The sequence below is a fragment of the Leopardus geoffroyi genome, chromosome D1 (genome assembly GCF_018350155.1).
Source record: "Leopardus geoffroyi isolate Oge1 chromosome D1, O.geoffroyi_Oge1_pat1.0, whole genome shotgun sequence".
Taxonomy (NCBI): Eukaryota; Metazoa; Chordata; class Mammalia; order Carnivora; family Felidae; genus Leopardus; species Leopardus geoffroyi.
The window spans coordinates 101,712,862-101,728,508 of NC_059329.1; the positions used below are offsets into that span (position 1 = coordinate 101,712,862).

Consider the following 15,647-nt stretch of genomic DNA (forward strand, 5'->3'; position numbering starts at 1 on the left):
GTTTGACTCTAATAAGGGCACATGCAAATTAACTTATAATTAATTAACTTATCAACTTATTTACGAGTTCCTCCAATGACTACACTTAACCCAATTTTATATACACTGTGAATTACACCAATATGTCAGTTTGTCAGATGGTTGTAAACACAAAATAAAGCAGGTTCAGCAGTTAGAGTCCATTCATGGAGTAAAACATCACCTTGTTAGATTGGACCTTTTCTTGTATATAAGAGTCACCTTTAGAAAATCCTTGTTGCATTGGGACTTTTGTGCCTGGACATTTATAACAGGTAGCAACATACCACAACAAATATTTTTTGGCAGCTTCACTGCCCCACATTTGCCTTGGCAATTGCTTTGTTGACTGCCTCTCTCACATCCTTGTTCCTCAGACTGTAGATCATGGGATTCAGCATGGGAATCACTGTGGTATAGAACACGGCCACCATTTTCCCCTGCTCCACGGACTCTTCAGTGGGACGCCTGAGGTACATGAATATGAGAGTCCCATAAAACAGGGTCACAGCTGTCAAGTGGGACCCACAGGTGGAGAATGCCTTCTTCCTGCCCTCAGCAGAGCGCATCCGTAGCACGGTGACTACAATGAGGGTGTAGGATGTGAGGACCACAGAGAGAGAATATGTGAAGTTTATTCCAGCAATAACAATCATCGTGTATTCTTTGATGTGGACCCCCCCACAGGCAATCTTGATGAGAGGAGGGTCTGCACAATAGAAGTGGTTGATTTCAAAGTTTCCACAGAAGTACAATCCATATGTCCAGAGGGTACATATTAGGCTAACAGAGAATCCATAGACATAAGGCACAGAGATAAGTCGAACACAGACAATCCTGGACATTCTACTGCCATAAAGCAAAGGCTTGCAGATGGCCATGTAGCGATCAAAGGCCATCACTGCCAAGATATAGACCTCCACATGGACAAGGGCAATGAAAAAGTAGCACTGCACCAAACACCCCACATAGGAAATAGTTTTTGTCTCTGATAATAAATTTTCCAGCATTTTGGGGGTGACATTGGAAGAGAACCACACATCGACAAAAGACAAATGGCTCAAGAAAAAGTACATAGGGCTCTGAAGCTGAGGACTGATGCTGATCAGAATGATCATACCAACGTTCCCTACAAGAGTGATCGTGTAAACTACTAGGAATATCACAAAAAAGAGAACTTGAAATTCCTGACGACTGGCCAAGCCCAGAAGAACGAATTCTGTCACATCCGTGAAATTTGGCATTGCCTTAACACAGAGCCAGTCTGTAGTGCCTATGGAGAGGAAAAAAAAAATGAATAGATCTGTTTTTTTCTTGAAACTTTTGAGTCATATATATCTTTATTCTAATTCAAATCATTTAAAAATCAATGCAAATATTGTGCCATGTGCAAGATAAGAATATGAAGGCATCATCAGTCCCTGTGGTAGATCTTATAGGTAATGGCCGTCAATATTCGTTAGTTCTTTATCAGTAAAATAGACAACTACCTACATTGGTATCATATATTATTAAAAATGGAAATTTATATTTTGCCAGAGCAGTATAATAATGTTAAAATCACAAGGCACATATATGATTCAAGTCAGACAGAAGGTTGTCAGGGAATGGCTAAAGCCTATTCAACTTACAAAGTTACACATTGGTGTTACAATCTAGCTACTGACATATTTGCCCTACCTTATGTCAGCATATGATTTATGCTTGCAACATATGAAATTCCTGGTTATATTTTATTTTGTTTGGCTAAACACTGTGCTTGTCTGAGTGCTATTAAATTTATTTAAATTTATTTAAATTCTATTAAAATTCTGTCAACAGATAAATATCATGAAGTGAGGTTTAGGTGACATGTTATTTCAGATTCCACTGGTTTTCAGAACAAAGCAATTCGACACCTTCTTATTCATTTTTCACAGTTAATGTTATCACAGGGGAAAGTTTCCCCAAATATTTTTCCCATTTACTACACTTGCCCAGCTTACGTCTCTCAACAAGTAAAAACTTGCCATAAGTTCTCAAGGATGTATCTGTAGGCTTAACACCATCTTGGGAGTTTAAGCTCCCCATAGTAATAATGGTTTGAAGGGCATATTACTAGTTTACCAATGGACCTTTGCTTATAATTGCCTATCCTAATTTATTCGCAAACATCAAAGCCAATTACATGGCTGATATATTTGTCATATCTAGAAGAATTCTAAATTCTGGAAATCTGAGGGTGAACGAGAAGTACAAGATTCTGGCTTGTCTCGTACTTTATTCTCATTGAAAAGGAGTAAGCAATACACAAAGATACCAGCAAGAGACTCCAGGGAGTGGACGTGCTGTGACAAAAGTGCCGCATGCTAGGGAGATAAGAAGTAAGAGGAGGCAGGGCACAGACATAGAGAGTGAGCAGAGATTTCTCTGAGGAGGTGACTTCTGAGTTGGTGAGGAACAGTGTGGAAATATTAAAGATGAAGGGCATGAAGTGCAAAAGCTCAGAAAGAGAAGTATTTGCTTGGCATGTTGAAAAAGGGTGTTGCTAGAGACATCCTTTTATATATTGAAAAAATGTACAAGCTCTGTGATCACAGTATGGCCCCTGCTATTAGTAACAGGATAAATTTACGTGTGTTACTCTCTAAGAACTATTTCTTGCTCTTAAAAGGTTTAATACTGGAATTAAAGATGCTATGGATTGGGCACATAACATAATAAGCATCGAAGGGTTTCTAATTATTAATTTTATGTTTAATTTAATTTAATGTCTTTTGACAGAGAGAGCGTCCATGAGAGGGAGGGATGGGCAGAAGGAGAGAGAGAGAGAGAGAGAGAGAGAGAATTTTAAGCAGTCTCCACACTCAGTGCAGAGCCCAATGTGGTGCTCGATCTCATGACGCTGAGATCATGACCTGAGCAAAAATCAAGAGGCAGACAACCAACTGAGCCACCCAAGCACCCTGATAAGCACCAAAGTTTTAATTCTCAGTCTCCCCTTACTATGTATTCCATGATTGTAACTCATCTTTTGTACCTTTCGAGTGTGAAAATACTGAGTCAGATGACAGCTGCAGACTGGTTGGGGACTAGAGGTAAAGGCAGGGATTTCCCTATGTAAAAACTCCTGACCCTACTTGATGTACCTATGATTCTCTAATAAACAGAGTCAACTTGTGTTAATGGTCCTAGTATCTTTCTTGAAGTATAAAACACAGGGGCACCTGGATGGCTCAGTCAGTTAAGTGTCCATCTCTTGATTTGGGCTCAGTTCATGACCTCACAGTTGGTGGGTTCAAGCCCCACATCGGGCTGGACTCTGTGCTGACAGCAGGGAGCCTGCTTGGGATTCTCTCTGTCCCTCTCTCTCTCTCTCTCTCTCTCTACTTCTCCCCTGCTCTCTCTCTCTGTCTCTCTCTGTCTCAAAAATAAATAAAAAGTAAACATTAAAAGTAAAGTATAAAACATGTAAAAAAGCATCAAGTTATCTAAGATGCATAAATTAATACTACTTCTCCAATTTTTAGTCCCTGCCTGTGTGTGCATTTCTTCTCCTCTGAGCAAAATCATCAGCTCTGTGGTTGTAATTGCCCAGCTTGGATGTTACATATAACTAATACTCAGGAATGTTCACACTTACCATTTTTTTTTTACGGTGCTGTGATCTCCAAGTCAGCTTTATAGAATACATTACAGTATTCTAATATTATAAAAACTCTTCAAGACAGATTCTTCTAGAGACAACAGTCTCAGCTTTATAACATCAGTAAGAATAGCGAACTGTTACCAAGTGCTTACCAAACCTTTTGCATGCAAAGGTCCTATGAGACGGGTTCTATCAGCAACATCACTTTGCAATGAGGAAACCAAAGCACCGAGACTGAGTACATCTCCCTGGTCAGACAACCACTAACTGACCAGATTAGGATGCAAAACCATGAATTTAACTCCAGTGTTGTCCCCTCAATGACCTTATATTGCTGCCTCTTCGATGACCTATTCTATTATCTTATTTCTTTACATTTAAAAGTTAGCTTGATTATCCTTCAAGACATAACCAAGTTATCCTTTTAACGGCCCATCCTCGATAAACTAGAAGAACTTTGTATGACCCTGGAGCAGACTGAACCACAAAGATAGCAGACCATGGACTGCTTCTTTCTCCTCCTCAAAGTTTGAGCGATCCCACAGATCTGGGATGAGATGATCAAATGACTTCAAAAAAAAGCCAGTTGATTGCACAAGTGCATCATCTGTCAGAACAACTGAGACGATAAAGTGTGTAGTTTACCAAAAAAAAAAAAAAAAATGTATTAACCTTTTAGGAATTTCCCATGAAGAAAGACAATAGAGGTATAGTTACAAGCCGAATCATTCCCACTGACACGATATTCTCACCTCCATTCAAATACTTTTTAAAACCACAGTGCGAAGGAGGCACCTGCGTGGCAACTAAGCATCCGACTCTTGATTTCCGCTCTGGACATGATCTCATGGTTCCTGAGATCGAGCTCTGTGTTCAGCTCTCTGCTATTGTAGAGACTGCTTGGGCGTCTCTCTCTTTCTCTGTCTGCCTTCCCGCCCCCCCGCAAAATATCAATCAATCAATCAATCAATCAATAAATGCACAAGCAAGCAAGCGAACAAACTTTAAAAATTAAAAATAAATACAACAACAATGGGAAAATCAATGGTACTTGTAGAGAAGAGTGAATGGGTAAAAAATGAGAATGAAATGTTATAAATCCCCATTGTAATGAGCTCCCTATGATGTTTTGAATGGATAGAGATCAGAATATTTCCCCATAATATAATTTCAAAAAATAAAGTACCGTGATAACAAATAAGTCTGCAAAGAAAGTCTCAGTGGTATGTTCAAGACAGAGACAAAAATGAGATTTGACTGCATTAATCTGTGTTGCAAAAATACACAATCTGCAGACCTACCTTCAGCAGAGAACATCAAAGGACAGTTTCCCAGTGTTTATAATAGAATTTTGAACACTGAGAGCATTGAGAGCATTTCCCCAAAGAGCTGCCCAGGTAATCATAAAAGGAATAATGATTAAAAGTCTGGAAGTATCTCAGGAGGGAGAAGTTAAGGACCGTTAATGAGAAGGGTAGTCTTTGTAGTAAAATTAAGAAATCAAAATTCTTGATAACATGATGTAACTTTTCCACCATCACATGGGTTCTGCCTTCTTTCACTCAAACTTGGCAGTTATGCATCTCAGGAAAATATTATTCTTCTTTTTTCTTTAATCTTTTAATGATTTATTCTTGAGACAGGGAGAGAGACAGAGCATGAGAGGGAGAAGGTGGAGAGAGGGAGACACAGAATCTTTAGCAGGCTCCAGGCTCTGAGCTGTCAGCACAGAGCCCAACGTGGGGCTCAAACCCATGAACCCTGAGATCATGACCTAAGCTGAAGTTGGACACTTAACCTAACTGAGCCACCCACACGCCCCTCGGGAAAATATTCTTGGTTTGCATCATGACAAAGAGAGATAAATACACTTTATGTTAGAGCTGCTTAAATATAATGAGGCTGACAGATACAGAAATAAATGTAATACTAAGATTTATTTTTAAAGTATTTTACAAAGATATCTTGAATTCTCAGCAAATGGCAAAATTGCTTTAAGTTCTGTTAACGAAACTAGAATCATAGATATTATGAGCCCAGTAAGACCTTTGAGGTTAATGACTATCACCTAAAATTAACAGGCGAATCATAAAAAATGATTTATCCAAGGTGACTAACAAACTGCTTTGAAATTTGCAAACTCAAGCAGGAGCATCATTTGACCTTTGACCTCGATGTCCTCACTCTTTGTAGAACACTAAACTAACTCTCCAAAAAAGTAAACAGGGAAATCTTTTCATTTTTGAAAAAAAAACACAAAAAAACATAAAACAGGTAACAAAGATCCAGACGCACCTGCTCACAGACTACAAAGTATCAAAGTACTTTAAAACCACACTTTGAAATTTATTAGTAATCAACAACTAATTTGGCACATCAAGAGCTCTCTAAATGTGGAAAATAAATGGTTGTACTGACAAAGTTCCTTTTAACTAACCCCAAAAGTAACATTGTGCTAAATCTTACAGTCTTTCGGGTGTTTTAAGTTTTGCAACCATAGACACAGTGATACAGTATTATAATTTAATCCAAATTAGTAATTTGTATAAGTGGGAGTATTTTTTTTTCCTAAGGTTTATTTATTTTTGAGAACAGAGAGAGACAGAGCATGAGTGGGGGAGGGAATGTTTATTCTCATACACATCAATCTCATTTTATATTTATATCTTTGAAGGTAAATTTATAATTACCTACATGAATAATTTAAGTGTGTATTACATTGTTATAGTTATGTATTTTCTACACCAAAACAGCAGTTTGTTTGTTTGTTAATTCATTTACCAAGAGACCTTAAGAAAGTCCAAGGTTTGGGGTTTTTGGGGGGTTTTGTTTATCTGTTTGTTTTTAATGTTTATCTATTTTGAGAGAGCAGGAGAGAAAGAGAGCATGAGCCAGGGAGGGACAGAGAAGGAGAGAGATAATCTCAACCAGGCTCAGAACCCAACTCGAGGCTCTATCCCATGAACCATGAAATCATGACCTGAGCCAAAATCAAGGGTCAGACGCTCAACTAAGCCACCCAGGTGCCCCAGCAAAGTCCCAAGTGTTAACGTCGTTGTCTCATGCTTGTGTTTTGTGAAATGAAATATGAGAAATACCAAATTATGTTAACACTATCATGGTGGGACATGTTACCATTAGCAACAAATAGACTACCTAACTACTTTATGTCTTTCAGATACAAAAATTATTTCAAACTACTTAGCTACCTTATCTTAGTCACAGATGTACCAAGTATTCCCGAGGAATATCAATTTTATTTTTTAAGTGAACTCTAGAGAGCTGTGCTTTCAAAAATACACATCCATTCACCGATTCTACCCAGTCTTTAGTCAGATTGAAGACACTGTCAGGGGCATGTGAGAAGTGCAGTCTGGTCACTGACCACCTTGGCATTGAAATACGGCAGTTATTGGAATCTGTAAAAGAGAGACACTTACCATGTTGTATCTCTCTTAAACACCAAAAAAAATCTAAAAGAGATTAAATACAATAGGATAGCTATTTTCAATGGGGTAGTCTCGGAAAAGACCTACCCTTCATCTTGAAAAAAGCATTTGTTCTCACACGGTCTCACCACTGTAAGCCAGACCACCGTTTTGATGTCATCATACTAGAAAACTAAGTGAAATATACTATTTTTTGGCCCCAATTTACTCTCTAAATAGGCAAACTGATAAGTATATCCCAAACTCATCCATTGCATTTTTTAAGTAAGAAAAACAAAATCTTTTCATTGTAGCTAAGTATTTGAACAATTGCAATTAGTGTGCCAGTGGACTTTGGCTCAAATAACCTTTTCAATGAATTAATTTATTAAAGTTTAATTAATCCTCACTACTTACACCAACAGGGATAGATCTATCTCCTTTTTTTCTTCTGAATTCAAGACTTCCTCTTTTTTAATTTTTAATTTTTTTTTTTACTTTTTAAAAGTTTATTTAAGAGAGTGCATGTGCACACGTGAGTGAGTGGGGGAGGGGCAGAGAGCGTGAGAGTGAGAGAGATAGAGAGAGAGAATCCCAAGCAAGCCCCACACTCAGCACAGAGCCCCACATGTATCTGGGTCCCCATGACCCTGGGATCAAGACCTGAGCCAAAATCAAGAGTTTGACGCTTAACCAACTGAGCCACAAGGCACTTCCTCCTTTTTTTTTTTTTTTTAATTTTTCATGAACAAAATCGTTAGCTTTTGTGAAAAGTCTTTAAGCGATGCGCTGAACAACAACCTGTTGACGAATGCTTATGAAAACACAGGAAATACCATTAACTGAATTTTATTTTATTTTGTTAAGCATGTTCTGCTGGCCACTTTGCTCATGGCTTCTTTCACATCCTTGTTCCTCAAACTGTAGATCATGGGATTCAGCATGGGGATCACTGTGGTATAAAACACAGCCACCATTTTCCCCTGCTCCACGGACTCTTCTGTGGGGCGCCTGAGATACATGAAGATGAGAGTCCCATAAAATATGATGACAGCGGTCAAGTGGGACCCACAGGTGGAAAAGGCCTTCCGCCTCCCTTCGGCTGAGTGCATCCGTAGAATGGCAATGAGAATGAACAGATAAGAAATGGTGACGACAGTCAGAGAATATGTGAAGTTAATGCCCGCAAGGATGATCATTGTATATTCTTTTACGAAGGTCCCAGCGCACGCCATTTTGATGAGAGGTGGGTCTGCACAGTAGAAGTGGTTGATCTCAATTCTCCCACAGAAGTACAAGCCGTATGTCCAGAGGGTTGCTGCCAGACTAGTCAGAAAACCATATATGTAAGGGAAAGAAATCAGTCGAATACAGACAGCTCTAGACATTTTGCTGCCATAGAGCAGAGGGTTCCCAATTGCCATATACCTATCAAAGGCCATCACAGCAAGAATAAAAATTTCTACATGGACAAGGGCAATGAAAAAGAAACATTGCACCAAACAACCAGCATAGGAAATAGTTTTTGTCTCTGATAACAGATTTTCCAGCATTTTAGGGGTGACATTGGAGGAAAACCACACATCAACAAATGACAAATGACTGAGAAAAAAGTACATGGGGCTGTTAAGCTGTGGACTGATCTTAATTAACATAATCATGCCAATGTTGCCCACCACGGTGACAATATAGACCGCAAGAAAAATGACGAAGAAGAGAACTTGCCATTCCTGATGACTGGTTAATCCCAAAAGAATAAACTCTGTCACATCGGTGAAATTGAGCATTTTCTGAATTCTAATCAATATTGTTATAAATCTCAGCGATAACTAGAAGGAAATAAATTTAAAAATCAGGTATGGTTTGTTTAGTAATTTGTTATCTTCCTTTATGCAATATCTATGACTACACTTTGCCATTCTTTCTTCTGGGCACTTGGTATGTAACAGGCTTTGAAAGTTACTGAGGTGAATAAATAAACAGGACCTGACAGTTATACCAAAATATTGTGATTGAAACATACTAGTACTAAATATTGTGCTTAGCCAAATTTCTAAGACTACTTCTTAAACATCTCTTATTTCCAATACTGGTGTATTTTGTAGTTTCGTAGTTTAACATATTTATGAAGGGCTATAGTTCTCCTTTTAACCCAACTCCAAAATAGTTTTTTACCTTATCCCTTTTTCACCATAAGCATAAAACATGTTCTCCATGATTAGGTATGGAAGCGACTTAATCAAATAATTCGCCAGCCCTAAGTGTCAGATAAAAAAATTATTTTTAAGCTAACCTCATACTTGCACTCATTTATGTTCAAGAGGGACAAGCTTATGCACATGCATACATTTATACATATTCCCTGGGTGTGGACTCTTTTGCATATCTAATATGTAATTACAATCTACTAACTATTATTGACTATAATGTTCTGGAGATAAAAAATATGTAAAACAAAGATGTTAACGTCACAATTTACAGTGGTATTTATGCAAATAAGCTTTTTAAAACTATGATATATTTTTACAGCGTTATAGTAGAGTCAGAAATTGGGGATTGTTTCGCTCTACTTTGGAAATCCAGTGGCGCTCTGGAAAAGCATCTTGGATATTTTGAAACTTATTTTCAATTTATTCATTATCAATTTTTTCTTTTTTGAGAGAGAGAGAGCAAGAGATCAAGCAAGGGAAGGGCGGAGGGAAACAGAGAGGGAATCTTAAGCAGGTTCCACAATGAGCGCAGAACCCAAGAAGGGGCTGGTTCTCATGAGAGTGAGATCATGACCTTAGCTGAAATCAAGAGTTGGTTGCTTAACTGATGGAGACACCCACGCTCTCCTCAATTTATTTATTTTCAAATTTTTATTTTACAAATGTATAGGTTGTTTCATATAAACCTTTCCCAGAACAATATCACCCAAATTATTTTCCTGAGAAAACACTACCATGATGTTAATAGGTATTATGGAGAAAAACCTGCAAGTGCTCATTTAACAAATAATAATGAGAAATCTTTATATCCTATCCAATCTCTTAGCGATACACAATCTACCTACTAAAGGTAGACTGTGAGAAGTCCTGTGGGAAAGAAATCTGTTATACTGACCATAGCCAGCATTTACTTAGCTTGAAAATGATAAAGATAAAGAGAGAGAGAAAATGAGAGAGAGAGAGATTCCACCAGCATCAATGAACATTCATGTTCTGTAGGACACAAAGTGCACTTCTATTTAATAAGAATCCTGAGATAGCTTTTCAACAGGACACTGAATTTGTTGGAGATGGTATTGTATCGTGCCCTCCGAAGGCTAAATGTCATTTTTAGGGCAAATGATGTTTCCAAGACCTTTGTTTTAATTCCAGCATTACACTTTGTTCCACTACAGTTTGACGGACCCTATCCATTGTTATCACCAGAAGAGATAAGAGCAGGCAAGAAGATACATTTCTGGCCATAATGGAATAAACAGACTCTTATCCACAAAGGTAACTTCCACCCACCCCTCTTGGAAAGAAAAATTTTGTTGGGAGAAAAGAGAAAGCTACCAGCCAAAGTCGATGAGATTGGGACTATATAACTCCAGAGTCTCAGGCGAACTAATGAAAACTTGAGGTGTTAGCTAATGGCTTAAAGATTTTAAAGAATAGTAACAGTTAAAGTTGTCTAAAATTGGATGAACTGTTTTGAAATACATCTGTCACAGATTTAATAGTTTTATCTCTGAAATTCTTTGTTTTATTATATATAGAGTGTCACTCTTTCTATATAATGTCTGTGTCTTCTCCCCATCTACCCCCAGCCCCAAGGCTTCATGCTCCCTTTATGGGGCTCATTCTCCCCTAGAATAGTTTTCCAGTGGCCAATTTGACGTGATCATTTAGATATAAGCATGCATAGATATACAGAGATAAACTACAGCTTTGAGAATGAATGTGATTGCATTGAATTAGACTTGAGCATCAAACGACTATGCATAATGCAGTTTCCTTTAACTTACATTAAAGAATAACCAGTTACACTTGCTGTGTTATTGGTCAGCTCACTAGTCACAGCATGTGTGCTAATACGTTGGTCAAAATTATTTATCTACCAATTTATCATTCTTGTCACAAAAGTTAAATTACCATGTTAAAGGAATATATTTGCGATGTAATAAGTAAAAGATGACATCAAATCAGGGTAGAAAGTCGTAATATGGAAATATATTTTGTTTGGGGTTTTTTATCACAATTTTTTTTCCAATATGCACAGTAACGGTGCGTAGCACTTAATGCAACTTCCATAAAGCTAAACGACACAAATAAAATGATAAATCATCTGCATTACAACTAGCAATTAAGTGAATATGATGGATGGTGTTGCTTTTCTCCGGACAGGGCGATATAAATGTGTTGCAAACTGTTACTATCTATTACCTACGATGGCTGAGTTCTTCCTGCCATTACTTTTCCTCTTTTGAATTTCCATGCAATTGTTCCCACATAAACATAAACTTCATTTTAAACTAATCTTAAACACTGAAATCCACTAACACTATAAACTGGTTTTTTTTTTTTTTTTTTAATTTTTTTTTTCAACGTTTATTCATTTCTGGGACAGAGAGAGACAGAGCATGAACGTGGAAGGGGCAGAGAGAGAGGGAGACACAGAATCGGAAACAGGCTCCAGGCTCTGAGCCATCAGCCCAGAGCCCGACGCGGGGCTCGAACTCACGGACCGCGAGATCGTGACCTGGCCGAAGTCGGACGCCTAACCGACTGCGCCACCCAGGCGCCCCTAAACTGGTTTTTTTTTAGCCTTGTCTTCCAGCCTTAAAAAAAAAAAGTTGTTTTCATTTTGGGGAGAAAAGGTTATTATCAGGCAGGAAGAAAACGTAAGAAAATATTTCCCCCCATTTATTGGATGCACTTTTCATTGCGTTGCTATGTTCTCAGGTTTGGAGATACTCTTTGAAGGTCTGGGAGGGGGAGAAAATGTGTGTTGGGAGATACTCTTTGAAGGTCTGGGTGGGGGAGAAAATGTGTGTTGAGTATTTATCTCAAATGTGCTGCAGCATTATTGTGAGCTCCTGTCATCACGTGCAGTCCATGGGAACAGAAGCAAAAGAGTCCCTCAACAAGAAGAAATTGGCCTTTGAAAGTTTTACAGGTTCACATCCTAGAGAAATTATTGAAAATATATTTTAGACACCGTTGTAGATGACAGGAAGAGTACAAAGATGAAGAGAGCTTCTGGAACTGAAAAGAGTTAACAAACACTTCAACAGATGTACTGGTATCCGAATCAACAGAATATGCCTGTGGCTACCTTTACACCCTTATGCGTTTTTCAAAGGTTAGTAATGGAGGAATCCTTCCTCGGAAAGTCAGAGCCGAGGGCCTGGTGTTAAGGATGAATCGGCACAACAAAATGCTATAAAAGATGGTGGTGACCGTACTTCTCAAAAGCTGAGTACATGAAAACCTGACAGGTGGTTAGCCAGGTAATAGATAGCAATGGTGAAGTCATGGGAAAGTAGAGTAACAGGCTCGATTTGAAAAAGAATGAGGTCTGAAAAAAAGTAGGGGGGGCTTAGGGACCTCATTAGCACTTCGAGGACTGTCCTCACCATCTAAAGGCAAAAACGCATGCACAGACTTCCTATATTGTGTCACTCTGTATTTCAAATTAAATTACCAATAAATATGCATTTTTCCCCAAAGACCAGGTATGAGGAAACACTAAGTATTCCAGTTAAAGAATTCTGTTTCTGGTGTCAAACTTTGGTTGAATTCTGGTTCCGTGACTTATTAATTTGGACTGGTTTTATACTTGTTTTGTTTGGTCTTTAATTTCTCTATGCCTTAATATGATGTAACAGTAATAATGATAATACTCTTCTCGTTATTTTATTATGAGGATGAAAAGAGATATTACATATTAACACATAATAAATATACAAGGTGCAATTATTATTAAATGCACTCTGAGAAATTATTGCTTCCATTAATAGTTTGTAGTAATCAAATAGTCAACTCTCTATGGGAAATTCTCTCTCTCTCTCTTTCTGTCACTTTCCTTCCTCCCGCCCTCCCATTTCTCTGTCTCTCCCACGTGCACAGATAAACACCAACACACACACATAACGTGCATGGGATAATTCATGGTGATTACAAACAGTAAAGAAGATAAAATATGAGATGTAAATGTAACCTGACAATTCCAGATACATTTTTATACCAACCTGAGAACAAAGAGAAATATTCCCGGTAAGCACACAGAAGTGAAAAGCGAATGCTACATGAGAGATGATGAACAATGTACACCAGGCAAAAGATAAACTGGAAGCCCACAAGAGAAACCTCCCTTAAATGTTTGCCTTAGCGGGGGAAAAAAAGAACCAATTAAGTTTTGTCTACAAACAACCCTGGGGGAAGTATGTCTCTAGAGGAAGAGTCCACTGTTAAGGTTTGTTGTTTTAAGAGATTTGCACAATTGTATTTTTCCCCAAACTCAAGTTATTTTGAATGTGTCCTGGGATCAGATTAAGAAAAATTTGCTTTGGGTTTGCATCACGCTAAACTTAGTGATGGTGTCCCTCAATCTGCACAAGGCAGTCTTGTGTTCTGCACTCCATACTCTGTGCCATTTGGCTTTTCCAGTGAAAGTTGAAGCAAGTATCATTATTCCCTACGACTAAACCTATAGTACATCAAAGCAGGAAAAATGTATGTGTGTCAAATCCTTTGTTTTATAAATAAGGAAAGTGAGAGATTTAATAATAGCAACAATACAGCATATATTGAAGTTAGCACATGCCAATTTAACTTAATTCTCCTAATTACCTCTTGAGGTCATTATTATTATTTCCATTTTGTAGACAAGAAACTCAGAGCTTAGGGAGTTCCAACGACTTGGTTAAAGTCACACTTAAAATACGTCAGGGACTAGATTCTTGATTCCAGACTTTGATTCCAGAATTTGTACTGCTATTCATCTCATCCTATAGCCCCAAAGTAACTATTAATTGGACAGATCAAAAGTCCCAACTTCTGATTCCAAATAACTTTCATTTCCACGACACGATTGGTGTATACCATATATTCTGTATAATATATTCTATCACAGTCTTAATGAACTTGAAGGAACAAAAATATGTTCTTTGTATAGCAAAAAAATGTGGATAATTTCAGCGGTATATGCATTTGATCACATGAATTGAGTCCTCTGGCAATTTATGCCCTCAAACTTGTTCCCTCTTCTGGCCTGACCACTGTACTCATATGGCCTCACTTCAGTTCATGCAACAAGAGTCTATTTCTGCTTACTGAGACCACTGAAGGAAATTGATAGTGTCCTCAAAAGTCTATTCTTCTCCCATTGCAAATAAGATTTTCAGTAGAGCAATTGCCTTGTTCATAGCCCTACCCAGGACCTATAATACTACTGGGCATACGGTAGATGTTCAAGAAATCTTTGTTGACTAAAGAAAATGGCTAACTGATTATATTTTCAATAGGTGAACTATACAGGCAAGAGAAGCACAAATCTATTACTTAGATGTTTCTCAGAATAAGTTTGAGAATCTCCAGGTTTACCATGAAGCCACACTTTGGAATTGAGGAGTGTTGATTAAGCATATGTAAGTTACAGCTCTGTGTGGATCTTGAGAGAATAATTGCTACCTTGAGAGCATAATTATGTTACTTAGAACTAAGTGTTTACCAGCAACAGAGGTCTTAGTCCTTGCATCATAAACAGGAACTTACCACGGACCCAGAATTTCTTTTAATGACAAGTTAATTATTTTTTATTCCCTCAAATACTGTGCTGGATTTAATTTTTAAGGCCAGCTGCTACGAGACACTAAATAGCCTCATGTAATTCCTCTGGATTTTATGTTGAAAGATGGTTCTCAGTGCAAGGAGTCAGAAGAACGACTCTTAGCACAGAGAAATCCAGATAAGACAACGTTCACAGAGCAAGAAAGTGAGTTTTTATTATTCTAGTTAGAGTTCTCTCCAGACCACAAAGTTTGTTTAATCCAATTATCTACCTGTATGGGCCATGAAAAAATTACTTTCCCTTTAAACACTTCCTTGGGGGTCCCAGTATAAAATTATAATTTCCTCCTCCGTATTTGCACAGCACTCAGTTGGTATTGTTTATGCAGTAATTATCATTTTGTATCTCGTATGGTCTTAAGTGCATGTTTCATAATGCTTGATGATGAAGAGCTTGAAACAAGACACTATCTTACTCATCATTGCATCCTTAATAATTGTGCAATACCAAGTATTTTGCTAGGTGCACATGCCATGTGCAGTGAAATATTCACAGGTTCAGGGATTGGGATGCGGACATCTTTGGGAGCCATGTTTCTGCCAACCACAGAGTATTGGCTTTTTTTCCTCTTCCACCTTCCAAACTTCTCATGAGATCCTCTTTTTGTCAATCTAATTTGGATTCAAAGGAGGAAGGGATTCTGCAATCCATAGTTATCTGCCTTAATCAAGGTGACACATGCAATCTAAGGCAAATTCCTTTTTTCCCTCATGATAGGAAGTTATTACAGAACAATAAAGCTTCATTGG

At 37.9% G+C, this 15,647-nt stretch overlaps 1 protein-coding gene across 1 annotated transcript; it reads right to left on the reverse strand.

The window, feature by feature from the left end:
- Positions 1-329: 329 nt before the first annotated feature.
- Positions 330-8,861, reverse strand: LOC123602688 (olfactory receptor 5M9). Its single transcript, XM_045487152.1, has 2 exons — positions 8,262-8,861; positions 330-1,265 (listed from the first exon to the last, which is right to left on the reverse strand). The coding sequence occupies exons 1-2, from the start codon at positions 8,859-8,861 to the stop codon at positions 330-332; spliced, it is 1,536 nt and encodes a 511-aa protein (XP_045343108.1).
- Between the last annotated feature and the right edge of the window lie 6,786 nt (positions 8,862-15,647).

What these genes read in the sequence shown, in the direction of transcription:
- LOC123602688 (XM_045487152.1), bottom strand. Translation starts at nt 8,861, where the DNA reads ATGCTCAATTTCACCGATGTGACAGAGTTTATTCTTTTGGGATTAACC. An exon ending in AATATACAATGATCATCCTT is followed by an intron (nt 1,266 to 8,261) that starts GCGGGCATTAAC and finishes CTCTGTGTTAAG; the next exon opens with GCAATGCCAAATTTCACGGA.